General features: G+C 47.6%; 1 protein-coding gene across 4 annotated transcripts; it reads right to left on the bottom strand.

The window, feature by feature from the left end:
* Window positions 1-281: 281 nt before the first annotated feature.
* Ppcdc (phosphopantothenoylcysteine decarboxylase) lies at window positions 282-23,635 on the bottom strand. Of its 4 annotated transcripts, none has more exons than XM_051197549.1 (6): window positions 23,465-23,635; window positions 10,278-10,373; window positions 9,293-9,421; window positions 4,115-4,283; window positions 3,565-3,681; window positions 282-2,736 (listed from the first exon to the last, which is right to left on the bottom strand). In XM_051197549.1, the coding sequence occupies exons 1-5, from the start codon at window positions 23,597-23,599 to the stop codon at window positions 3,605-3,607; spliced, it is 606 nt and encodes a 201-aa protein (XP_051053506.1). In that variant the 5' UTR covers window positions 23,600-23,635; the 3' UTR covers window positions 282-2,736; window positions 3,565-3,604. The 4 variants fall into 4 exon arrangements, with proteins under 4 accessions (XP_051053506.1, XP_051053505.1, XP_051053507.1 ...); XM_051197548.1 differs by having other exon boundaries at window positions 282-2,753; XM_051197547.1 differs by lacking the exon at window positions 282-2,736 and having other exon boundaries at window positions 3,500-3,681.
* Between the last annotated feature and the right edge of the window lie 1,387 nt (window positions 23,636-25,022).

Here is a 25,022-nt window from a genome sequence, read left to right on the forward strand (position 1 = left end):
CTTGCGTGTTGCAGAAACTGGACTGGACATTGGGGGTACCGACCGAAACTGGGAGACACCAGGACAGCTAGGGCTACAAAGAAAAAAGAAAACTCCTGTCTAAAAAACAACAAGGTCTAAGTTTTTTACTTAATACAATCTTAAAATTGTACGTTGAGGTTGCTAAAAGGCCATGTTCACACAGGTTTTATAATAGTGTTTTAAAATTTTATTATATTGTGTGTGTGTGTGTGTGTGTGTGTGTGTGTGTGTGTGTGCAAATAATACATGTGTCACAGTGTGGGAGTGAAGATCAGAGGACAACATTCAGAAGTCAGTTCTCACCTTTCACCATGTGAGTCCCAGGGATCAAATCCAAGTAGTGAGGCTTAGTGGCAAGCATCTTTATGAATTGAGCATCTTGCTGGCCCCTATTATATGTTTAATTGTTCTTTTATTTTCAACATGGAAAATAGTTTATTACAGAACAAAGTGAATAACTGTTCTATTTTGCTATTGTTGCTAATCTCTTAATGGGCTCAATTAATAAATTAGGATTTGTCATAGCTTATGTATGTATAGAGTTCTGTACTATGGCTTCAGTAATCTACTGGGAACCATGCAATGTATCCCCTGTGATTTTAAAAGACATACTTTTCACATACACCTTACTTAATCCTCTTAACAGCTCTATTCTGGAAGAATAACCATACAGATGGGAAAGTGAGGGACAGTCAAGGCTCACTGGCAGAACTGAGATTTGAATTCGAGCTGTCTGCTTCAGGAGCTCTGTCCTTAGTCACCCATGTTGCACAGGAACGTGGGAGTGCTAGCCAGGTGTCAGCCCAAAACCTCCTCTGGCCTCACTTGGCCATGCGCCCGTCCTCTGAGGCCACAGATAGGATGTAAAGGAGGACAGAGTCTCCTAAAAAGTTGTTTTTCTTTATTTCCCAGAACCATACCTGACCCCCCTTCAGGCTCAGTACAGTCTGTGGGAAATGTGAAAAGCCTTGCACCTCAGACTTCTTGACCCCCTGTGACACCTGGCCACCAAAGAATGGAACCTGCTGTGCCAGGGATCTTGGGCTATGGTGTTTCTTCTTGTTGCTTTGGTTTTGAAATAGGCTGTCACACTCACAGGCTTGGCTCACTATGTAGCCCAAGCCAACTGCAAAGTTGTGGCAACCCTGCTTCAGCCTTCTGAATGTTAGGGTTACAGACATGAGCCACTGTGCCCAGCTTCAGCCATGGTGTTTCTAGGAGCAATTCCAGGCAGGAGGTCCCTCAGTCATTGAATTATCCTTCCAGGAGGAACATGTTTGCCTAGCTTGCTGGGCCTATCCCAGGAAGAAATGAAATGGCCTCTGGAAAGCAGGCATCTCCTAGTTGAAAGAAGGTAGGACCTGGGTCTGTAGTTCTGTTTAACTTGAAAAGGATTAGATCCCAGGGAAGCTTGTTGTAATTTATTTAAAAATGAAAAAAAAAAAAAAAAAAGGAGTGGTTCGAGAGAAAAAGACACCATGCCACAGACCTCACATAGAGGGCTTGTTTGTTTTTAATTAGGGGAAAGGGAATGGGAAAAGTGGGGGAGGAGAGGGGGGATATCAGCCTCGGGAGATAGGAGCACAACAGAGAGACAGGCAAAGAAGGAGAGAGAGAGAGAGAGAGAGAGAGATGGGAGGTGGGCAGGGCCCTTTTTATAAAGGGAAGAAAGTAAATGTGCACAGGAGGTGCCTTTAGTGGCTGCCCCTGAGGACATATCCTGCCAGAACCCCAAAGGCAGGCCAGTGCAGATGTCTGAATACTAATTCCTCCCTTTTTATTAAAAAAAAAAAAAAAAAATGTGAGGAGTTAGAAAGGGGTAGCAGGTGAGGTGGGGAAGAGGATGCAGTGTTCTCAAGACTACTTCCTGCTGACCTGGGGTGGTGTCATTTGTCATTCATCTTTGGGGGACCTGGGAAAGCTGGGGTGCTGGCCACATCCTGGAGTAGCTGGCTGTTTCCCTTCAGGTGCTGCCCGGACCTGCCAAAACACTGTTCTTGGTAGATTCAAGTTGACTCCCTAGGGCTTAAAGCACCTGATCCTTTCCCATTACCACAGCATCACCTGGACATGTTTGGCGGTCTAGGGCCTCCAGCTCTATGGGCAACAGCTGGTAGTCCTGAAACAATACCTGATTATGAATGGGTCAGTGGGAGCAAGGAGTACAGAGACAATGATACAGTCCCATGAGCAAGGCAGAGAAGTAAGGTCCAAGGATCTGCAATTCCTAGTGTCCCAGGAATTCAGAGAGCATATTTACACAAAGGGTGGGGGCCAAGGGTGCAGGCCCCTGCATGGACCCCTGAGGCACCTTCAGCTGTTGGCTGGAATCCCTTGCCCCAAGGCTGTTGTTGGTACTCTTCCCGTTTTGATAACACACACCTCATAGGGAGGAGCTAAGCCTAAAATTCCTATAATTTAAGCACATTCTTTCCCCTCAATAAACGGTATTCAGCATTTGGTGTTCCGACATTGCCACTGAAGGAAAGACCAGCTGTCTTGACTTTATTTCAATCTCTAGGACTTCGCCCGATTTGTGGAACAGATCGTAGTGCAGGCGCTACACAAGGGCTCTGAGCCTGAGAGAGACACAGTCGCCTGGTACCAGAACTTCAAGAAAAGCCAGAAGGTGAGAGGAAGGCTGCTTGGGAAATGAAGTGTCACATCCAGGATGGTAGGAGGTGAGTAGCCCTTCCAGAGATCCAACTGCCAATCCTGAATGGAAGACAAAGCTGCCAGTGAACGAAAAAGCAGACTGTCAATCAAGGGAAAGTGGCTGAAGGACCCCAGGGCTTGAGAGAAACAAGACAGGAAGAGGACACACAGTGAGTTGTCACGAGAGGGGGAGGGGGAGGCAAGGGCTCTGAGCCCAAAAGAACCATGGTCGCCTAGTACCAGGGCTTAATGAGGTCAAGAGAAGAGTCTTCACTCGGGAAATAGCCAGAGGTGGGGAATTGGGGATGGCTCAACAAGCGAGGCTATGGAGGCTATCGTACGTGGACCAGGTTCCAGGATCTTGGAGTTCTTCAAACTGCTTGTGGGCAGGAAGAAGTGCCAGGAGAGCCTTTCCCAGTCAGAGAACCAAAGTAGTAAGTCATAAAGAATTATCAGGAGAGAAAGATGCCATGCCACAGACCTCACACAGTGGGTTTTTGTGTTTTGTTTTTTGTTTTTTTTTTTTGTTTGTTTGTTTTGTTTTTAATTAGGGGAAAGCGAATGTGAAAAGAGGAGAGGGGGAGGAGAGAAAGGCCTCTGGGGACAGGAGCAGCAGAAGAGAAAAGAGGCAGGGGGTGGGGGGAAGAGACAGGAATAGGCAGAGAGCAGACTCAGACAGAAAGACAGGAGGTGGACAGGGCCCTTTTAAAAAGGGAACGTAGTGAATGTGCACAGGAGGTGCTTTCGTGGCTGCAGTTGAGGATGTATCCTGCCAGAACCCCAAGGGCAGGCCAGTACAGATGCCTGAATACTACCAGAGCTCTGAAGTTGCAAGCCAGTCCCTCCTCAGCTAACATGGGCTCTTCATACTGCTCAGGTTGGACTCACAGGGTGCAGAGATGTGATGACAAATCCCAGTTCAACTCTGCTAGATGCCACCACGCTGGGAGAGCACTTCTTTCACTTTATCCACAATGGCCTCCACCTCAGCCATGGCTCCTAGACCTGGAAGCAAAGTTCATCTGTGACTGACAGCCACCATAGGAGCTAACCTTGCCTGTGGCTACCACTCACATCTCCCCTGTGCACTTCACACGCATCCTAGGCCTGGGGGACCCCAGTCCAGCTCTACACGAGCTAGACCCGCCACATCCCTTCCAAGCTCGCCCAGGACAGGCTCTGGGAGTCATTCCATTAACAGTGTCTGTTCTATTGCCAGGGACTCACCAGATACTTCACACATCTGTCTCACTTCAGCCTAATGATTCTGAGAAACAGGAATTAGCACTCTATCCATTGCCAGATGAAAACTGAGCTCAGAAAATAGTTCTGACCAAAGTTACAATGGGCCAGAGAACCACTGAACCACAGAGCCCAAAGTTGACCCCAAAGCAGAGCCCCTTCCACAGCTCTGGGCTGAGTATGGCAAGACACCCACCTTGGTCTCCACACACCAGTTTCTTGCTCACACAAGGAATCTCCATGTAGCCAAAGGCCTTGAGCTGGCCTACCTGCCGTGCAGTGAGAGGGTGCTCCCACATGGCAGTGTTCATGGCCGGGCAGAAGAGGAGGGGCTTGCTGAGGTCCCAGGCCCGGATGACACAGGTCTGTAAAGAAGTGGGAGAGAGGTGCTGATGCTCCGCCTACCGCTCCTCCTCAGTACCCCCAAGTCCCAGCCCTTCTGTACTCCAGCCACAATCAGCAAAACAGTTGACTAGGGATGGCTGGGAGTCACTCATCTACAGAGGCCTGTTATTGCATCCTTAATAGGAGAGGGGCTGACTCTTCAGCCAACATCATCTCCCCTCAGGCTCTGGCATGGTCCTAGACACAGGAGATACTCAATCAGCACCCATGATGCCTCAGATACCTCCAACAGACCTCCACTCTGTATGCCATCTCCTCGCCTAAGCCTTCACACAGGCTCATAACTGCAGGGCTGGGAAGCAATCAATCCTAGGGGGCAGGAGGCTAGCTAGCTTCACTGTTCACTGGAAGGCTAGGAACCAGATTGTTCATGTTCTACTCAGCAACAGCTCTACTTCTAGGCCAAATAAACCCAGAGAATGAAAACATCTAACACATGATACCTTTTCTCATCCATTATCTCAAGTCCCTTACCGTGACCCTATAAGGAAAGTACTGTCCCTTGTTCACAGATGAGCAAGCTGCAACTCCCTGACAGATAAACAGTTGTCCAAGGTCGCACTTAGATGCAAACATGGTCCTGTGTAACCACCCACCTGACTGCAGTCTTCCCACCTCCCAAAGCTAGACCACACCAAGGTCACACAGCAGAGCAGCTGTGAAAGGACTTGACCAATTCAGACCCATCCTCCCCCCCCCCATTTCCCAACTTGGAGTCTTAAGGTTGTGAACTCTGAAGTTATACAAGCTTAAAATCAAACCATAGTTGAATGCTAGGTGTGGTGGTATATGCCTGTAATCCCAGCCCTCTAGAGGCTGAGGCAAGAGAATCTCAAATTCAGGACCAGCCAGGAATATATACCAGGACCATATCTTTTTTTTTTTTTTTTTTTTTTTTTTTTTAAAGAAAGAACTGCCAGGCAGTGGTGCACACCTTTAATCCCAGCACTCAGGAGGCAGAGGCAGGTGGATCTCTGAGATCAAGGCCAGCCTGGTCTACAGAGTGAGTTCCAGAACAGCCAGTGCTACACAGAGAAACCCTGTCTCAAAAGGAAAGAAGAAGGAAGAAAGGAGGGAGGGAAGAAAAGAGGCAGAGGGAGGAGAGGGGAGGGAAAGGAAGGAAGAAAGAAAGGAGGGGGAGGTAGGTAGGTAGGAAGAAAGAAAAGGGCAACCTGGGCATGATAACATACTCCTTTAATCCTAGCCCCAGAAAGGCAGAGGCATGCTGATCTCTCTGAGTTTGAAGCCAGCCTGGTCTGTCTACACAGCAAGTTTCAGGACAGCATTACATAGACCCTGTCTCAAAAAATTAAATAAAAATAAGAAAGAATGTGAACACTTGATGGTGACGTGGTATGGTAGTAGTTTTTTGAGGCAGTCTTGTGTAGTTCAGGTTGGCCCTAAACTGGTTTTTTAACAGATGACCTTGAACTCTTAGTCCCCTGATTTCCTAGGTGGTGGGATTAGAGGTGGGTACCCCATATCAAAGCTCTTAACTGAGGGCCTCGCACTAATACAGGCTCAGGAGGTCAGGAACCACCTCCCAAAGAAATAGGCTCCTATGCTCAGACTACACTGGGCACCTCCTCCTGAAAGCTCCTGGGGAGACAGCAGCTGTGACACCCCTCCCGGGAAATAGAGTCCTTTCGGGAAAAGAGAAGGGAGCAGAGAACAAGGCAACATACAGGTCAGAGCCAGTGCCTGCCTGTCGCTCAGTGCCATCACCCTCTCCTGGGACAGCAAACAGCCTCAGAATCTGGCCACTTGCGTCATTCCAGACACCAGAGTTGGTTTCCCACCAACTCCTCTCAGTATGACAACCTGGCTATGAGTGGACAATTTCAGGCGCATTTCCTTTTGGCTCTGTACCACCTGCTGCTTTTGCAGGAGCTGTGAGCAAGCCTAGAAGGGCCTTGGTGTCTGGTATAGGGACAGGCTGGCCTGGGTTCTAAGCACCCTCAAAGCACAGCACCCAGACCACAGCAAATGCTCAAATGGCTGCCCTCTGTATGGCTGCTTCCCCAGGGCTCAGCTATGAGCTCAGCACTTCCTGGACAAACCACAGCTCCTCTGAAACAACCAGCAGTAGGGAGGGGAGAGAGAGAACACCGGTTCCCACAGCCAAGGGGCTGGCACATGCTCAGTGTCTTAGCCTGGCCCCTGGGAACACAGAAGGCAGGGCAGGAGGCTGGATCCTAGTCAGGAGACCAGCACTGAGAGGGTCACCACTTCTTTCTGCACCAGACAGTTTAGCAGAGGAGAGGCCAGAGAAGACAGAGACAACCATTCCCAGGCTGAGGGCCTGGAGACAAGGAATGCGAACAACATCTAGCATACTCTCCAGCACCTTTCCAATGCTGGAGATGAGGTGGTCTGGGAAGGAGTGGGCTGAGCCTCAGAGCACAAGGCCAGTGGGCTATGTGAGATTATATTTGTTTTAGATGTGTGTGGGTGTTTTGACTGCATGTATATCTGTGCATCATATATGTGCCTGCTGCCCATGAAGGCCTGTGCTGATTATTATTTATGATTTATTAAAGCTTGCCTGAGGATTCAGAAAAGCAAAGTCTGCCTCAAGTTACAGAGATCAGACAGTGCTAACACGCATATTTAATCCCAGCAGCCAGAAGCTAGGAAGGTAGTACTGCACATCTTTGATCCTAGGACTCAGGATTAAGAGGTAGACAGATCTCTGTGAGTCCAAGGCCACCTAAAACTACACAAGGTTGATCCAGTCCTAAAGAGAAATAGCTCACACAAAGATGATCTCAGCACCTGGGGTCACATACCTTAAACCCCAACATCAGGGAGGTATGTGAGACAGGAACAAGGTCTCAGTATCAGGCACTCATTCTCCAGCCACATTGAAGTAAGAGCTTTCTGATAGCTTGGCTGCTTTGCTTCCCTGATCTTCAAGTTGAACCCAATATCTGTCTCTGGGTCTTTTATTTTTCGTGTTACAAAGGCCAAAAGAAGGTGTCAGATCCCTTGAGACTAGAGTTACAAACAGGTGTGAACCACCATGTGGGCGCTGGGAATCAAACCTGGGTCCTCCAGAAGACTTCCAGTACCCTTAACCACTTGAGCCATCTCTCCAGCTCAGCTACAGGCTGTACTTAAAAGGGTAAAGGCTTGGCATATAATAATAATAATGATAACAACAACAAAGAGGAGGGAGACCTGAGTTTTCAGAAGGTAGGAAGAACCCTCAGACAGCTGGCTGGGGTTCAGTCCTGAGGTTGGTGTGTTCTACCAGATCAGCTGCTACTCACTTGCCAGTGGGAGCCCAGGGGTTGGGGTGCATGACCTGTTTCAATGCCCTGCTGCCTGGCCCCAGTCCTACTGGGCAGTGAGGACCATGCTATACTTGGCTCTGCTTCTCTGTCCTAACCCAATCTGCTCCTGGCCACAGCATCAGGTGGCATTCCTCCCATCCTACGATCTTGGTCTAATGATGCTGAAGTCACCAGCAACTTCCCAGAGGAGGAGCTACAAGCCTGATAAGCAGACAAGGATAGAATGAGCCAGGGTCTCACACTCCGATACACATGCATTCTGCCACTAAGAGCTGCTACATCTCCAGCCCTCTTTACTTTCTACTTAGAGAGAAAGCCCGCAAAGGCCTTGAACTTTTGATATTCCTGCATCAGCCTCTCAAGATGCCAGGATTACAGGCTTATGCCACCAGGCCCTGATGAGAACATTAATTTCATATGTGATCTCCTAAAGCTCCCGGTCAGATTCAATATTCACTTCTTCACCATTTTCAACTCTAAAACTGAGCTGAGTATAATAATACACACCTGTAACCCCAGTATTCAGAAGGTAGAGGCAGGACTGTCACAAGTTTGAGACAAGCCTGCATTATTATTATTATTATTATTCCTCCTCCTCTCTCTCTGTCTCTTCCTCTCTCTTTCTCACACACACACACTAAATTCAATCAAAAATATTTATGAAAGAAAATTACTTCCTAACCACATGCAAGTGGTACACTAAATGCCTACTTAGTGCCTAGCCCTGAGCATGCTCCACAGACTGATGGGGTCATTTAAGACTACAGTACTTGCCGGGTGTTGGTGGCACACGCCTTTAGTCCCAGCAGAGGCAGGCAGAGGCAGGCAGATCTCTTGTGAGTTTCAGACCAGCCTTCTCTACAGAGTGAGTTCCAGAACAGGCTCCAAAGCTACCCAGAGAAATCCTGTCTTGAAAAAACTCAAAAAAAGACTGTAGTGCTCACCATGGAGTACTGTTCCTACCTGCACGGGTGACCATAAGTCTCTCTCCAGACAAAGTGCTCTCTGTGTCCTCACTATGAGCCTTCAGGACATAGGAAGTGAAAGGTCAAGAAATGGAGGGAGGGGGACCATGAGACCTTCTTGGGATGACCACATAAAAAAGGCAGCTCCAAGGTCTCACAGGCATTATGCCAATCTGGCAATCACTTCTCATCTGTTTTTTGTTGTTGTTGTTTGGTTTGTTTTTTTCCCCTTCTTTCCAAGCTTTCCTCTGATAGATGTAAAAACTGGGGTTTAGCTTTGGGGATAAAATGACTATAGAGAAAGGGTCTGTGAGATGCACGAGGAAGCAGACATCTCTGTCGGAAGACCTCGATGTGTTTCTAGATACTGAGAATACGGCAGAACTGATGGAGAAGCAATGAAGGCGGGAGATTGATGAGGGTGCACTTGGAGGGCAGCTGTGGCGAAGCAGGGTGGAAGAGCAGGGGGCTGAGGGTGCGGCACCTGGCTGACCACTGAGGGCAGGAGAGCGGCGGACACTCCCAGACAGCCCTGGCAAAGCCAGATGATCCATCAGACCCAGATCTTCGGACTCTTTGCTAAAGAGACAAGGGCAGGGGCTACTGGACCGACCTTCACCCCACAGTAACAGATTTCCTTGTATGACACAATCTGTGGCTCAGCAAAGTGGGAGCCAGCCTGGAGGAAAGACACCAGGAGTCACTCACAAGTAAGTTGTCACAGATGCCACTGGCAACCTTCCCCAGAGTGTTGGCATCCAGGGGCGCCACCAGCATGAGGTCAGCCCACCTTCGCAGGTCGATGTGGAGAACTGGGTCAGAGCGGTGCTTCCACATCTGCCAAAAGAAAGAAACGGGGGCCATCAACCCAGGCACTCTCAGTGTGTGTGGAGGGGATGATGGCCAAATAGGCCAGGTAAAATAAGCTGGAAAACCCTAGGAAACCACCTAGCTCTCCCTCAAAGTCTTCCACTGTCCCCTCTCACAGTGAAGCTGGCAAGCTTTGGCCATGGAGCCAGCAGCTTGACAGAAACCAGGCCTGAGGAAACAAACGCTCCTTGTCTCTCTGAGCTTATTCCCTTTATGGTTTGGTTTTCAAGAGAAATGACATCTGGCAGGGAACTCCTGGCCTGTCTGCTTGAGGCGGATGCTTGGGTTGTCCAAGCCAGTAGAAGGGCTCTGGGGCGGTGAGAAATGAAGGGGGAGGGGAGAGAGGGGAGGACAAGCCAGCCAGAAATGTTCGAGGCTGAGAATGTTTTAAAATGCCTGGCAGGGCAGCCCTATGAGGCCCACACTGCTTGCCTGGCAAATCGGCTGATGCCCACCCCTCTGCAGGAGGGCAGAGGCATGGCCAGCGGCCGTGGGAAGTGAAACACGCTGGATAGCCTTGACGCTGGGAGCCACATGGACAAGGGTGGTGGGAACAGAGCTCCTCTGTGGTTTCATCAGCCCAGATAAGTACAAGGACACTCAACCCCAGGCACTGGGCCAAAGCTGAGCTCTGCCTGAGGAAGGCGGGACCACAGGCCTCCCGCAGGCCAGAAGCTAGACAGATGTTTTCCTCATTGCTTCTGCCCAGATGGCCCTGACCACTGACTCGAGCCCAGACTGTGTGCTCCAGCAGCCAGGACCATAGGCCGCAAGGAAGATAGCTCTGTCCTGCTGGAAGAAAAACAATGGGCCCAGCACTGACCTCCCATTCATCAGCATCACTGTAGAGGGTGACAGGAACATCCTGAGGGCTATAGAAATGTTTGGCTCTCTCGGTTGTTACCACTGTGACTTCCAGCTGTCACCAAAAAAGTGGAGGGAAGGGAGGAGAGAAAGAAAAAAAGTTACTAGAGTCACAGGCCCACATGAGGGCCAGTGCAGGCAGATGCTCTCCTCAGCCTGGTGGTGAACAGGATTTCCCCTTAGCAATGAACCTCATGTTTACACAGCTTCTTCCGCTGTCACTCAAAGGTCAGGCCCTGCCAGGTGCACACATTTCACTTCCCTATTTAAGGGGTTGCTGAAAAATGAGTCACCAACTGCCTCGGAGTATATAAAGCCACTTGCCACTCAGGCAGTAGAGGCCAGAGGCAGTGGAAGGCAGATGATGGGAGAAAAACTCAAGCCTACCATAGGCAGGAGAAGCCAGCCAAGGAGACTCATAGGACCTAAGTCTATGCCAACAGCTTGCTTGCTTCAGGCCAAGGCATTGACAGCTGCTGTGTACATACTATGTCAGTATTCATGCCCCAGTGAGAGAGCAGAGTCCCCTCACATACTTCAGGAACAAAGCCTGGATGTCGGGCTCAGGGAAAATGAAGTCTGTGCCCTCACATGGGGAGAATGAGTGCTTCTTCACCTTATCAATTACTGAGGAAGTGATGCAAACAAAGAGGGCATTTACCCTGTACACAGAGCATGACTTAGAGAAATAGCCCAGGGGGAAGTCACTGAGCAAGGACGGGGGTAGAAAGCCATACCTTAGGAGAAACCACTGAGTCAGGAAAAGAACATTCATCCAGGATGAGGACGAAAGGGTGACAGCATCATTGACAACCAGGGCTTTGTGCAAAGAATGCAGTGTCTGACCAGAGCTAGCCATGTAGCCTGGACAAGAATATAAGCAGGGATGTAAGTTGGAAGATCCCACACAGGAAATTCAGTTTCCTGCCTGCTAGAGAAACACTGAAGGCTCCCATGCTGCTGGATTACATTCCTGCTTGATAAGAACTTGGTGATGCCGGGTCAAGGCTGCTTCTTTGCACACAGTCTAGTCGCCGCTCCTTCCCAGAAAGGATGTTTCTCCCTATTGCACAGAGCAGGGGAACCATGCTCTGCACAACTCTTGAGAACAAAGCTGGAGCCAAAAGCAGACATCTTGAAGAGGAAGACTAAGGAGTAGCTGCAGATCCAGGGTTCCCAGCATTACTGACCTGTCCATCTGTCTCACTTCTCCTACCTACCATCCCTACTCCTCACACAAAAACTCAGAAATATTTTTACATATCTTTTAAACAAAACCATCACTGAGACTTGAGACCTCTCTAAGACACCCAAGAACAAGCTTGCCAGTTCTAAGCAATGGCAAATGAGCAGGGCTGTCCTGTCCCTTCAGAGAAACCAGTCATAGAGTATGGATAGCCTGGACCCATCAAAGCAGGGAGAGCAGAGGAAGAGGAGACCATGCTAAAGGTCTTCATGTTTCCATGGCAAAGACACAAGATAATGAGGTCAAGTATGGCTTAATAAGTTACACTATGAGAAGAATGATACATAAACTCAATCATGCATAGCTTCCCAAGGAGAAGAAAATTCAGTCTACACAAGAAAATAAAGAAAAGGAAAAGCAGCAGAGAAAAGATGTAACAGGTAAAATACTAACTAAAACAACAGAAGTGGCCGCATGTAGGGACACATTCCTGCAATCTCAGCACTCAAAAAGGCTAAGGCAGGAGGATTATGGGTTCAAGGCCAGCCTGAGACTCTAAAGAGGACTGGGGATGTAGCTCAGTTGACAGAGTGCTTGTCTAACTTTTGAGCCCCACATGGCATAAAGCCAGGCATGGTGGTACACATCTATAATCCTCTATTCAGGAGGTGGAGACAGAAGGTCAGAAATTCAAGGCACTTTTGGCAATAGTGATATAGAGTTCAAGACCATCCAGAAATGAATGAGACTTTATCAAGTTTTAAAAAAAAAAAAAAGGGGGGGTTGGGAAGAGAAGGGTTAGGGCATAAGCTAAGTATTAGAGGCACTGGGTTCAATTTCCAACACTGAAAAAATACAGGTGATAGAATTAAGTCCAAATGTGGTAAGCATAAATGTATAATAGCCTGTACTTCTGATCAAAATATACGTTTTCTGGGCTGGCGGGATGGCTCAGTGTGTAAAGAAAGGCACTTGCCACTAAACCTAAATGTGAGTTCAACGCCTGGAATCCAGTGTTGGAAAAAGAAAACTGACTTCCTCAAGTTGTCCTCTGATGTCCACATACATGCAATGTATGTACACATACAAGATAAATAAACAAAAATGTAAAGAGAAAAGTCAATTCTCATTAAGACTGGGTGCACATGCCCATAACCTCAGCTTTTCAAAAGACCAAGGCAGGAGGCTAAAAAGTAGCCTTGGGAATTTAGCAAAGCTGTCTCAAAATAAGACAGAAAAAGGCTGGTAGTGTATAGTAGCTCAGTGGTAAAGTGTTTGCCTAGCATGTGTGAGCCCTTTGATATCCAATACTGCAAATAGAATAATAATAAAATAAGCTTTCAGCCAAGGAAAGTAAATTAAACTCTCAAGAACAGAGGAGGGAAATGACAGCAGTTAAGACTTGTCAACACAGTTTTAGAAAATTAATGTGGAAGGAAACATTAATAGATGAGATTAGAAGACCAAATGCTAAGAGCCCACAACTCCACTGAAAACAAGCCCACCGGAGGGAGGAAAGGAGGGGAAACCTCAGGGACTGACTAGGAGCAGAGTACCTTGGAATGCAGGCATGAAATGGAGCTGAATACAGGGCCGTTCCACCACCTACAGGGCAGTTAAGGCCTCTCAGCCTCCCAGCATCCATCCCAACCCAACAGCCAGACATTGATAGCCATCTGAGCTGTCAAACAGAGGCCAATCATCCCCGGGCTAGAAGTTTATCACAGAATGCCCAGACACCAGAAGACTCTTTTCCAACTAAGCCCTTGACACTGTGTCTGCAAGAAGGAGACCTGTGAGGGGTTTTGTGGAAAACCCAATGGTCCTGGAACTATTTGAGGGTTGTAGGGAAGAAAATTCTGAGGACTCCCCAACAGAATCATTCATTCTCAGCTGAGTCATGGCAATAGAGAGAAGTTCCCACCCAGCTTTTCACAGCTAAATAGGTGCAGTCAAAGAACAAGAGATATTTGAAGAAAATCCTCCAAGTCAGAAAACAAGATTAACAATTGAAACAGAAACTCATAGACAATGCAGGAAGAAAACTTACAGCTGATGGATACACCCAAGAAACAAGAACATAGTGCTTTTTTTTTTCTTTTTATGTGTATGGGTGTTTTTGTCTGTATGTATATCCATGTACCATGTGCATGTAGTGCCTTCAAAGGCTAGGAAAGAGTGTCCTGGGACTAGAATTGCAGGCAGCTGTAAGCCATCATGTGGGTGCTGGGAATTGAAACCATGTCCTCTGCAAGAGCAGCCAGTGTCTTAACTGATGAGCCATCTCTGCATTCAGGAAACAAAGGGGGCTCTGGCAAATTAAAAGTATAGTGAAATAAAAAAAAAAAAAATCAGTGCAGCTGGGCACGGCAACTCACATCTTTAATGTCAGCACCTGGGGAGCGGAGGCAGCATGATCTTTAGATCAAGGCTAGTCTGATCTATGTAATGAGTCCCTGTCCAGTTTACATAGTAAGACTTAGTAAGACTCTGCATCAAAGAGTGAAAAAGTAAATTTTACAAAAAGAATTAATTTAATTTAATGGAAACCTAGGAGTGGTGGTATATACTTGAACAAAATCATAAAATTATGAAAACAAGCAGAAGACCAATCAATGCAGGGAGGCTAAATCTGAACAATAAAGTCCACAAGGAAATAACAGAAAATAAAGGCAAAAAGAAAAATAGAAACATAAAGCCAGGTATGACAGCAATGGAAAGCTGAGGCAGGAGAGCATAAGTTCGAGGCTAGCTTGTGGCATACAGTGAGACCCTGTTTCAAAAAGAGGAGGGTGGGGATGAGGAAAAAGGAAAGAAAGAAGGAGGGGGGAAGGAACAGCAGGGGCAGGAGGAAGAAAGAAAATGAATGTTCTCAGGAAACGGAGGCAGGACCACAAGTTCCAGGAAAGCCTGAGATACAGGGAGAACTGTCTCAAAAACAAATGCACAACACAAAACACAGCCCCAAGAGCCTCGTCATGCTCCTGCTAAGGCCACATCCAGGCTTGTATTCCCTTAGTTTCTTGTAAGTCCCCACACTAACCAGAGTTAGCTCAATGCTTGCTGAGTCTATGGCAGCTCCTAAGATCTTAACTCTGCTGTTCGTCCTGGTCTACTCTCAGCCTGTACCACCATCAGTAGCCCCCAAAGATACTGATGAGGACAAGAGACCTTCCACAAGGCTCACAAACTAGGGGAAAGGAAAGAGGGATGAAAGAGAATTAAGAATGTACCCCGTGTGTGTGTGTGTGTGTGTGTGTGTGTGTGTGAGTGAGATAAGATCTCAAGTATCCCAGGCTGGCCTTGAACTCCCTATGTAGCCAAAGATGAACTTGTAATCCTCCTGAATGCTAGGATTATAGAATTTTACCATCACACACACTTTTACATGGTTCTTGGGATTGACAAAGGCCTTTGAGCAGGTACGCTACCAACTGAGCTACATCCCCAACAAGAATGTTCTTTCACTGGCTATAAACAACCTCACAACATCTCCAGGTGATGGAGGAAGATGTCCATTACAGATCTCATGCAGGACTAAGAGATACAGCCAGTGACAGAGAGCTTACTAACACATGTGAGGTCCCAGATTCTAATCCTAGTCCTAAAGAAAAAAAAAATCACAAATAAAACTTCACCTAATCCCCAAAATGTTGTCTCAAATCTCAAATTTAAGATACAGCTAAGGGCTGGAGAGAGGGTCTGCTGCTCTGGCAGAGCACCCCGGTTTGGCAGCTCACAAATACCTGTAACTCCAGTTCCACAGGATCCAATGTCCTCTTCTGGCCTCTGCAGGCATATGCACACATGCATATACTAAGACATGAATAAAACTGATACTGCCATGCCTGTTCTCAGTGGGCGCTATAGAACCTACCTATTTACTTATTTATTTATTCCTTTTTATTTGAGACAATGCCTCACTGTGTAGTCATGGCTGGTCTGGAACTTGGGCACACACTACCTGACTTATTAAGACAAGGTTTCGTACAGTCCAGACTAGCCTCAAACTCACACAATGTGGTAAAGGGCTTTTCACTTTCATCTCTTAAGAGCTTACCACCCAGCCAGGCATTGGTGGTGCACGTCTTTAATCCCAGCACTTGGGAGGTAGAGGCAGGTGGATCTCTGTGAGTTCAAGGCCACCCTGGTCTACAGAACTAGTTCCAGGACAGGACAGGCTTTAAAGCAATAAATACAAAGAAACCCTGTCTCAAACAAACAAACAAAAAAAAAAAAAAAAAAAAAAAAAAAAAAGAGCTTACTACCCATCCTGAACACCGGGTTTATCTTTCTCTACTCGGAACTTGGAAAGCTGCTCTGGAAGCTCGAAAGACCTCCACCCTAATACCCAAGCCTCTTGCCAGCTCTAAGGACAAATGTTCCCAAATTGGTACTGTCCTCATTCAGGGAGTCAGCTGGCTCTGCTGCCTCTTCACCTGCTTTCCTCTCTACACACCACTCAGTGTCACGAGCCTTTATGGTGGCTCCCACATCCCTACCACCTCCTGGGGATCTCCCACCATATACCCTTAAGGCCTCCCACCCTACACAACAACTCTACTTGAGATCGTTCCTTCAACATTTTGCACTACTACCTCTTAGACTCTGGTTACCCCATACTGCTAGGGAGCCTCCTGGGATAATATATCCACCTAAGGAGTAATGTGAAGAACATGTGACAGGAAGGTCCTCTCTATGCCCTTCCCCAAGCCTAGTGCTACTGGGCAAACCCAGACTAGCTTTTCCAGTCTTAAAGAGATGCCATTGACCTGACTCATCAACCCTATGGGTTTGGTTATTTCACCTTCATTCACTTGGCTAGAAGGCCCTGAGAGCAAAGGGTTGAGTAGGTTCTGGATCAGCACTCTAGCATGCAAGGATACACACACACCCACATGCACACACACGCACGCGCGTGCGCACACGCACACACACACACACAGAACTATTCACTCATTCATTCATTCATTCACATCAGGCAATAAATGCCATGGAGTTCAGACAATGCCCTAAGGGCAGGAGCCCCTCAGTGCTTTCTCTGAAATCTTTGTGGGTCCAAGTGGAATAGAGCCTGGCATTAAAGTCTTCTCCCCCACGCTGCTCTGTGCTTGGTTCCCACAGAGATCCCTCTTGTATGGAGTATTTTTAACCTGTTCTTCATTGTGTGATGATGCGATTGAACCCTGGCCAGACACAATTGCATAAGCTGTCTGCATCTTGTTGAGTCTTTACAGAGATTCCTTCCTGAAACCAGTTCTCAAGTCTGGTTTCCTTTTCTCTACTGAATCTGGAATCTGGGGCTCCTGGAGAGTTGGGGCAGGGGTGGGTAATGGCTGTGATGTCTCCACCTCCACTTTTGGCCCCTGGCCTGGTCCACATTATGGTAGAGATCAAAGAAGCCTGTGTAGAAATACTTCATGGTCATAGTGTGAGAGAAATCCCACAGAGTCCCTACCTCCATCTCTGTGTTATCTTCTAGAAGCCGGAAGCATGACCATCCCTAGTTATGACAACCAAAACCCTCCTCTGGGCATTGTCCAATGTTCCCTAGAGACACAACTGCTCTATTGGAGAGCCATGGACCTACGACATTATCCGATAAGAATTCACAGCAGTAATGGAAATGTCTCACCAGTTCTGTCCAGTGTAGTCACCACCAGTTACTGGTGGACACTGAGGACCTGGAATCCCTGCACAGGCAGAGATGAGTGGGTATTTTTACCACTGCATGTGAAGATGTCCCCACAGGAACAAAGGACCTTAAAGAGGAAATACCTGCTGTATCAGTTACTTTCCTGCTCCTGTGGTAAACCACTATGACCAAGGCAACTTGGAGAAGGAAGGGTTTATTTGGGCTCATGGTTCCAGAGGGATAAGAATCCATCACCACTACTGTGGGGGAGCAGCAGGCAGGCATGGCAACTGGAATAGCAAACTGAGAGCTCACATCAGCCCAAAACCCTCAGTCCAGCTTAGCCGAGCAGGGATGTGCAGCATGTATAATCCTGACTAGCACAAGACAGGCAGAGGCTAGTTCACAACTTCCCAAGTTCAAGTAGAGAAAACCCATGGTTGAGATCTGAGCTCCCCAAGTTCACTCACGACAGGAATCATGAAACTAGCCTTGTTCTGCCACCTTACTCACTGAGAGGTCTTGGACAGGGTAAGTTCCTCTCTGACATGATTTCTGAGGGGGTCTTCCATCTCACTGGGACAACCCAGTCCTTTTATGATCCCTTTCCTTTACCCAGCAGACTCTGTGGGAAGCAGTCCCTCCCCACAACACCAATCCTGCTGTGTCCTTGCCCAAGACAAGAAGATTGCTAAAGAAAAAACCACAGACATATTGTTCTGGGCTATCAGAGGAGAGTCCCAGAGTACAGGACCCTCTGCCTGGGCCTAGGGATTGCTGCCTCTGGCAGGTGCACATGGAGTTTGCTCCCTAGAATTGTGGGTAAGAAGCCTGCAGGTAGAGGAAATAGAGGCCAGCCAAGCCAGCTGAGGCACAAATATAGGTCTCAGAGTTTCCACTCCACAGGTGGCTGCCACATAGAAATTAACCAGAAAAAAAGGGAAAACCCAAGCCAAGCCAAGTCTGATTTTTCCTGCTCACCTCTCCTTGATGAATATACACACACACACACACACACACACACACACACACACACACACACACACCAGAGCCTCGTGGCATAGTCATATAATTCAAACCATCAATGCCATTCTGAGCTACATAGCAAGAATCTGCCTCAATAAATACATAAATACATAAATAAATATAAGCAAAAGGCCAGTAGGCCAAGGCTGATGACCTGAGTTTGATTCCTAGGACCACACTATAAAAGTAAAGAACAGAACCAACTCCTTCGAGTTATCAACGGACTTCCACTCAGGCACTGTGGCACATGCGCACAAACACACACACAAATAAATGTAAATTTTTTAAAAAAATTTAAAGGAATAAAAACAAATGTTCCATAATATGCCCCACCTCAAACTTCACCATCCTTAAGAATACAACAAGTATACATAGGTTAGAAAACAAAAATTTAACAGAATGATACTAAATGAAGCCCATCTCCCTTCACAAGTACCTCCAAAGAGAAAAAACTGCAGCTAGTCCTAGATATATAAAAATTTAAAGGCATCACATTATATATATTAAGAGCTTTCTAGCACAGGTTGGAGACTTTGAACTTTGTCCTAACTGGTATGTTCAGAGGCAATCACAGGCAATGCATAGGTTGGTGTATACAATTATGAAAAATAATGCATGAAATGGGGGTGTGCCTTAGTATATGTGTGTGGTCAGTGAACTTTATGGAGTTGGTTCTTTCCTTCTATCTTTATACGAGGATTGAAATCAAGGTGTTATCTTGTATTGTTGGGTCATCTCACCTAGCCTGTCACTTTTTAAATTTTTTGTTTTGTTTTCTTCAAGACAGGGTTTCTCTGTGTAGCTCTGACTGTCCTAGAAATCGCTATGTAGACTAGGCTGGCCTTGAACTTGGAGATATGCCTGCTTCTGCCACCTAAATTCTGGGATTAAAGTCGTGTACCACCACCTGGCTAAATATTTTATTTTTAAAGTTTTAATTGTTGGGGCTGGAGAGATGGCACAGCAGTTAAGAGCACTGGCTGCTCTTCTGGAGGTCCTGAGTTCAATTCCTGCAACTACATGGCTCACAGCCATCTATACTGAGATCTGATGCCATCTCCTGGCATGCAGGCATACATGAAGTAGAGCACTCATATAAGTAAATATACCTTTTAAAAAGCTTTAATTGTTAACTCTCTCTCTCTCTCTCCGTGTGTGTGTGTGTGTGTGTGTGTGTGTGTGTGTGTGTGTGTGTATTCACAGAGGTCTGACCTGATCCCCTGATCCTCAGGAGCTAGAGTGGCTAGAGTGACAGGCAGCTGTGAGTCACCAACATGGAAGCAAACTCAGGTCCTCTGGAAGAACAGTATGCACTCTTGACCACTGAACCATAGTTAGTCCCAAAGATGTGAGGAGAAAGACCACAGGCTCAAATCATCATAGCCAAATTAATTAATGCAAGTTTCTTTATTCATATACATAGGTTGTCTCCCCCTAAGACAGAGTTGGAGAGTTCAGCATTATATGTAAGGAGGACTTTTGACAGCTCAGGGGTAGGGGACTTCCAATGTGGGGTTTGGTGGGCAAAACAGGTGGGGTTACAAGAGCAGACCATCATAACAAGTTAGTCCTAATGACCTCCTGAAACAAAGATAGGGCCGTAACAACAGATAGTCATAATAAGGTAGCCATAACAACCCTTTTGAAACAAAGGTAGGGATGCAAGATAATTGGTTATTAACTTTTTGAAACAAAGGCACAATTTCTGTTCCTGGAACAGGCAGTATACAGAACCACTTACAGTTACAGGTGGGGCATAGCCCAATCCTATTTTGCTCCTCCCATCTCTGGGATCATTTCCTTGTCCTAATCCACTTCAGTAACCCATGGAAAGTCTGCACCATGAGTATGCCATAGCTCTGTACTGTTAGACTCAGCGTTTGTTTTCAATTGTTTTGAAATCACCAACAATGCTATAATGACCATCCTTGAACTTCTGCAACCATAGGATTTAATTCTAGAAGTGAAATAAAGGCTACGAGCATTTAAATTTTTTCTGACAAACTAACTGGAAGTGCAGAATCTACTTCATAAGGCCCTCCTTCCTCATCTTCAGCCCTGGGTGTCCTGATGGGCATGCTAGAAACTTACCCTTCTATAAACCCAAGGACTACTAACTCCCTCCCTCTGGCTCTCAATCCTGCTGCCACCTGCCCTGAAAAGTAACTCTGAAGTCTGGAGTCTGTTTTCTCTTCCTGGGTCAGGCCAGACTTGCCTACCAAGGTGCAAACATAGAGTTGACAACCTGAATGAAAATGCTGTCTACATACATAACAACTATGGAGTTGCAAAACATTCTCCTAGATGGCCTTTGGGTCCTAGTCCCTTTTGTCTTCACATCTAGAATCTTCTAATACGAGAGTCAAAAAGAGCCTCAGGATAAATCTCCTGCAAGCTTGCCTTCTTGTCACTGCATGAATAAAATGACTAAGGCTAAGAAAGGAGACAAAAAAACAGAAGTAAATTAGCTCAAAGTCCCAGTGCCAGGAAACCACTAGGCTTCTTTTTTGTTTGTTTGTTTGTTTCTCCTTTTGAGACAGGGCCTTACATAGGCCACACTGGCCTCAGACTGGGAATGTGACTGAGGATAAACTTGAACCTCTGACCTTCCTGCCTCTGCCTCTGTGCTAGGGTTACATTACAAGCTTGCACCACCACTCTTGGTTTTATGTGCTGCTGGAGACCACAAGTCCAGGACTCTGTGCATGCTAGGCAAGTAGTCACCTGAGCTACATTTCTAAACCTTATCTTTTTTCCTTTTTCTTTTCTTTTGAGGCAGGATCTCCTGCAGCTGAGGCTGATCCTCAATTCCTGTTCCTCCTGCCTCCACTTCTCAAGTGCTCTGACTACAGGTGTGTGTTACCAGGTCTGGCTCAGAGCCTCTTTCCTTCCAACCCTTATTGATTTACTCTTCAGCCTCACAAAAAGTGCCTGGGCTTTGCTGGTGACTTCTCTCAACTGTTTATATAGAAGGCCAGCAGCTAAGTCCACTACTTATCCATGCTTACTCCACTTGCTAAGGGCCCTCACATCTCTCTGACCTTTTGTGGGTAACAGCACAGCCTCCAGGCCAGCAGCTCAGCTAGGACACCTGCACATGTTGGCACTCCAGGCATGTATACAGAATGGCCTGGCTACCTGCAACCCACACCCAGATGCTTGCTGACTAGTCACAAGCTGATTGTCCTCAAGGGAACCAGGAAAAACCTGGTTCGCATGAATGATCGACCCAGCAAGGAGCTGAGAGTGATTGCTCCAAGTGAATTAGATTCCACTATAAAGGGGCGCTGGGAAGTTCAGTACCCCAGGGAAGAAACTGGAAGGAGGAATGTTGGGAAGGGTGGAGTGGCCACCACATAAACTAGGGCCCACCCCGATTACCACAGGCAAAGCTAGGTTTAGCCAGCTGCCAACCTTCAGGATGAGGACATGAGGACCCTCACATACAAAAAGGGGCTGTAGTTCCAAGGGCCTTTGCCATGTTGGTGTCTCAACAACCTCAATAACTCAAGCTATTTGGTGACCCAAAGGCTATGACATAGAGCAGAGGAGGTGCCAGACAGGAAACACACACTGGTAAGTACTTCCACGTGTCAAGCTCTGAGCCAAGTTGCTGTCAAACTATGTCAACTGTCCTCCCCTTCCACACCTGGGGGTTGGGCAGAAGGACTCATCCCTATTTCGAAACAAGAAAAGCAGGCTCTTAGGAGTCGAGTAAGGGGTTGGCCTCCACAGTTTAGTGCCCTCTGGCTGCCTCACTGGGGCTCCAACCCCAGCTAGAGTAAGAGCGGGCGAGGCCTGCTCCAGACATAGCCTGTCTTCCCTCCCAAGGGCCCAGGCTAAAAAAGCCTGGGTGGGTGGAGCCACCACCCAGCAGCCAGCCCTTTCCTCACACCCCCACACATGCGTGGGCTGGGAGGAAATGGTGGAGTTGCCATTCCCTTGTGCTCTGAGGCTGCCCATCTGTTTCCTGGGATAGGACTCCCCACCCCCATCCTCCTACCCGGAAATTCTCTTGCTCTAGGGCTATGGGAAAAGGAACTATGAGTTCTTCTCTCCCCTGGGGCTGGAGGGGGTGGGGTGGGGTGTGGGGGGGGTGAACCTGTCAGAACCCCTTTCCAGGACTCCTGCCCTCCAGACTCTTAGAGCTATTCAGCTCCTACCAACAGCCCTGGGCTCATGAAGCAGACAGCAGCCATAAGATTCTCCCTCTTCCTGACTGTGGCATGGTTGGCATCTTCTTCACTTATTTCAGCCTAGGAGGGGAGGGACTTACACAGAGGAGGTAACATTCTGGGTAGAAGTTAGTAGAAAGTAAAGAAACAAGTCTTTCCAGTCCCCCAATGGAAGGCCCCACAACAGCCATCTGTGTGAGAGGAGCACCCTCTGCTGGACATGCAAGATACAGCAAGATACAGCCACTAGGTAGGTGGCCCCACCTCAGGGCTATGTTGACACAGGGAAAGCAATCTATCCACGGCTTAATGTCTGCCCACAAAACTAGTGTTGGGTTAACCAATCAGTGTCCTGTCAAATGAGTTTTAAAAGGAGACTGAAACCACCTAGGTTGGGACAGGCAGGGAAGGTGTGTGAGTGGAGGGAATGTAGACTTGAAAGGTGAAGTTCCAGGCCGTTACAGGCCGGGGCCAACCCAAAGCAATGGGCGTTAGGAGGAACACAGGAACAGCAGCAGCAGGCTACATGCTGGAGAAGTGAGACTTCTACCTGATGGCGCTGACAATATTCCAGTCTTCGAATTTCTGCTCCCGAACCCATATATATAAAACTAGTCAGAGTGGAGGTGGCCTGGCCAAGAAGAGGGAAAAAGTCACTGCAGTTGCTTCTGGAATATCTCTGAGCAGCAGAGGGAACTAGGTTCCAAACATGAAGTTTGGGCAATCGATGGCCCGAGGCTTTCAGTGCATGTGACAGGACAGGCAGCGTCTAACAAGGATGGAGAGCAGAGCCTGAGAGCTCAGGAGAGAACGGAAATGGGAACGAGGTGCTGAAACCCTTTGCCCTTTGCCAGACCACTTTCCTACTGCAGGGTTTCATGGGCCATTGGGGTGTGGGATCGAAATGTTCCATTCACAGTGCCCGCTCCCTGTCTTCTCACACTGCTGATCTTGCACTAGTCAGTCTCCTGTGTGCCCCACCCACCAGCACACAGACCATTGCCTTCTTGCACACCAAGGTTAAGGGAAGGAGCAGCCTATGCACTGCAGCAGTGGGCTGGCCCAGGAGAACTGACTCCCTAGTGCCCGAAGTCACCACACTCGCTTTGAGAGAGGATACTCACCCCAGGGATGTCCAAGAGCTTTGACACCAGAAGAGGCAGCTTCAGGGCAGCAACACTTCCAGTGACACCCACAAGAACATGGAACTTTCTCTCGGTTGAGGGTATGGCAACTGGGCACGGGGCCCTTGGTTCCATGTGGGGTCTGGTGGTTTTCCAGGAGTCTAGAAAGCCTGGGTTTAGACTCTAAAAAAGAACAAAGAGCATCCTCTGAGAATGATGGTCAAGTCAGGCCTCCTCTCCATATGATGCTGTAAGCACAGCATGTGCCATGGCTGCCCAGTGACTGTCCCAGAGACCCATGTTATATAAAGATGCCATTCAGGCCAAGTCCTGAAGGGTGAGCACTTTTTCAGACAGGAGGAAGTTACTCCAAAAGGAGTAAGCCTGCCAAGTGAAGAGGTCTGAAGGAGAATGTTGGGTCTGGGGAACAAGGTACAGGTTAAGAGAGAAGCTGAAGACCCAAGAGGGAGTTAGGAAGAGCCAGTCGGGCTGCACGATCAGAATGTCAAGGGTGGTGAGAGCCTGGCGCTTTGATATGAGAAAGATAATGCTGGAGCTAGCAATGTGTGCAGGGGCCATGGCTAGTGGTGAAGACCGAGGGAGTTCCTACAGTGGGTCTGGCCGGCTCGTGAAGAGAATGGAAAGAGAGAATGAGGTCCAAAGATGCTGATGAAGTGGAACCATAGGCAAGAAGGGTGCTGCTGTGGCCAAGAGACTTGCCTCTGGAACTGTTCCCTCTGTGGACCAGGCTGAGCATCAAACTACAGGTTGATTTCCAAGAGTCAAACGCAAAGCAGTAGACCACTTGAAAGGAGCAGCTGGTTGCGTTCTTCCTCCGGCAAGGGCTCTTGATGCTGGGCTGATGCATACACCAAAACCTCTACTCTGGCAGCTGGGCCAGCACACCTCCCTACATCAGCCATAGTCACTGAGGACTGAACTCTGGGCAAAGAACTGTGGAGGGTAGCTGCCTTTAGAGACTCTGGAAATGAGTCTGAGATGACCCTTTTCTAGAATGAACCTATCCAATGATTTCTCACTCAATTCATCAGTTTCCTTTGCCTCTTCCCCTACCAGCAATTTTCCTAAACATCACCAACCACCACTCCCCTCTCTTTCACAGTCCTGAATATCTGCTGAATAAATAAATTACATACAGAAAACTGTCTTGTGAGGCAGGACTCCTAGGTCCTGTCCAAGATAGTACTCCTGACTGGTGTTATCACCTTGGGTCAGAGTCATTCTCTCCCCAAAATTCTTTGTTCATGTGGGGAAAAAAAAATAGAGATAGAATAGCTGATTTCTGAAGCTTCCTCCAGTACAACATCAGTCAATGCAAAAGACAGAGGTAAGTGGCCTTTTTTGTTTTGTTTTTTTGAGACAGGGATTCTCTGTGGCTTTGGAGTCTGTCCTGGAACTAGCTCTTGTAGACCAGGCTGACCTTGAATAATCCACCTGCCTCTGCTTCCCAAGTGCTAGGATTAAAGGCGTTCACCACTACTGCCTGGCATAAGTGGCCCTTTCTACAAGACAGAAAATCCTAGAAGATACACTCTAA

Source organism: Phodopus roborovskii, unplaced genomic scaffold (genome assembly GCF_943737965.1).
Source record: "Phodopus roborovskii unplaced genomic scaffold, PHOROB, whole genome shotgun sequence".
Classification (NCBI taxonomy): Eukaryota; Metazoa; Chordata; class Mammalia; order Rodentia; family Cricetidae; genus Phodopus; species Phodopus roborovskii.

Bases quoted from the DNA above. Each gene is read 5' to 3' on its own strand.
- Ppcdc (XM_051197549.1), bottom strand. From the start codon at position 23,599: ATGGAACCAAGGGCCCCGTGCCCAGTTGCCATACCCTCAACCGAGAGA. The intron at 9,422-10,277 runs GTCAGTGCTGGG...TTCTTTTGGCAG, and splicing joins GTGATGCTGATGAATGGGAG to ATGTGGAAGCACCGCTCTGA. The intron at 3,682-4,114 runs GTGGGTGTCTTG...CTTTGCTTCCAG, and splicing joins ACTGGTGTGTGGAGACCAAG to GTCTAGGAGCCATGGCTGAG.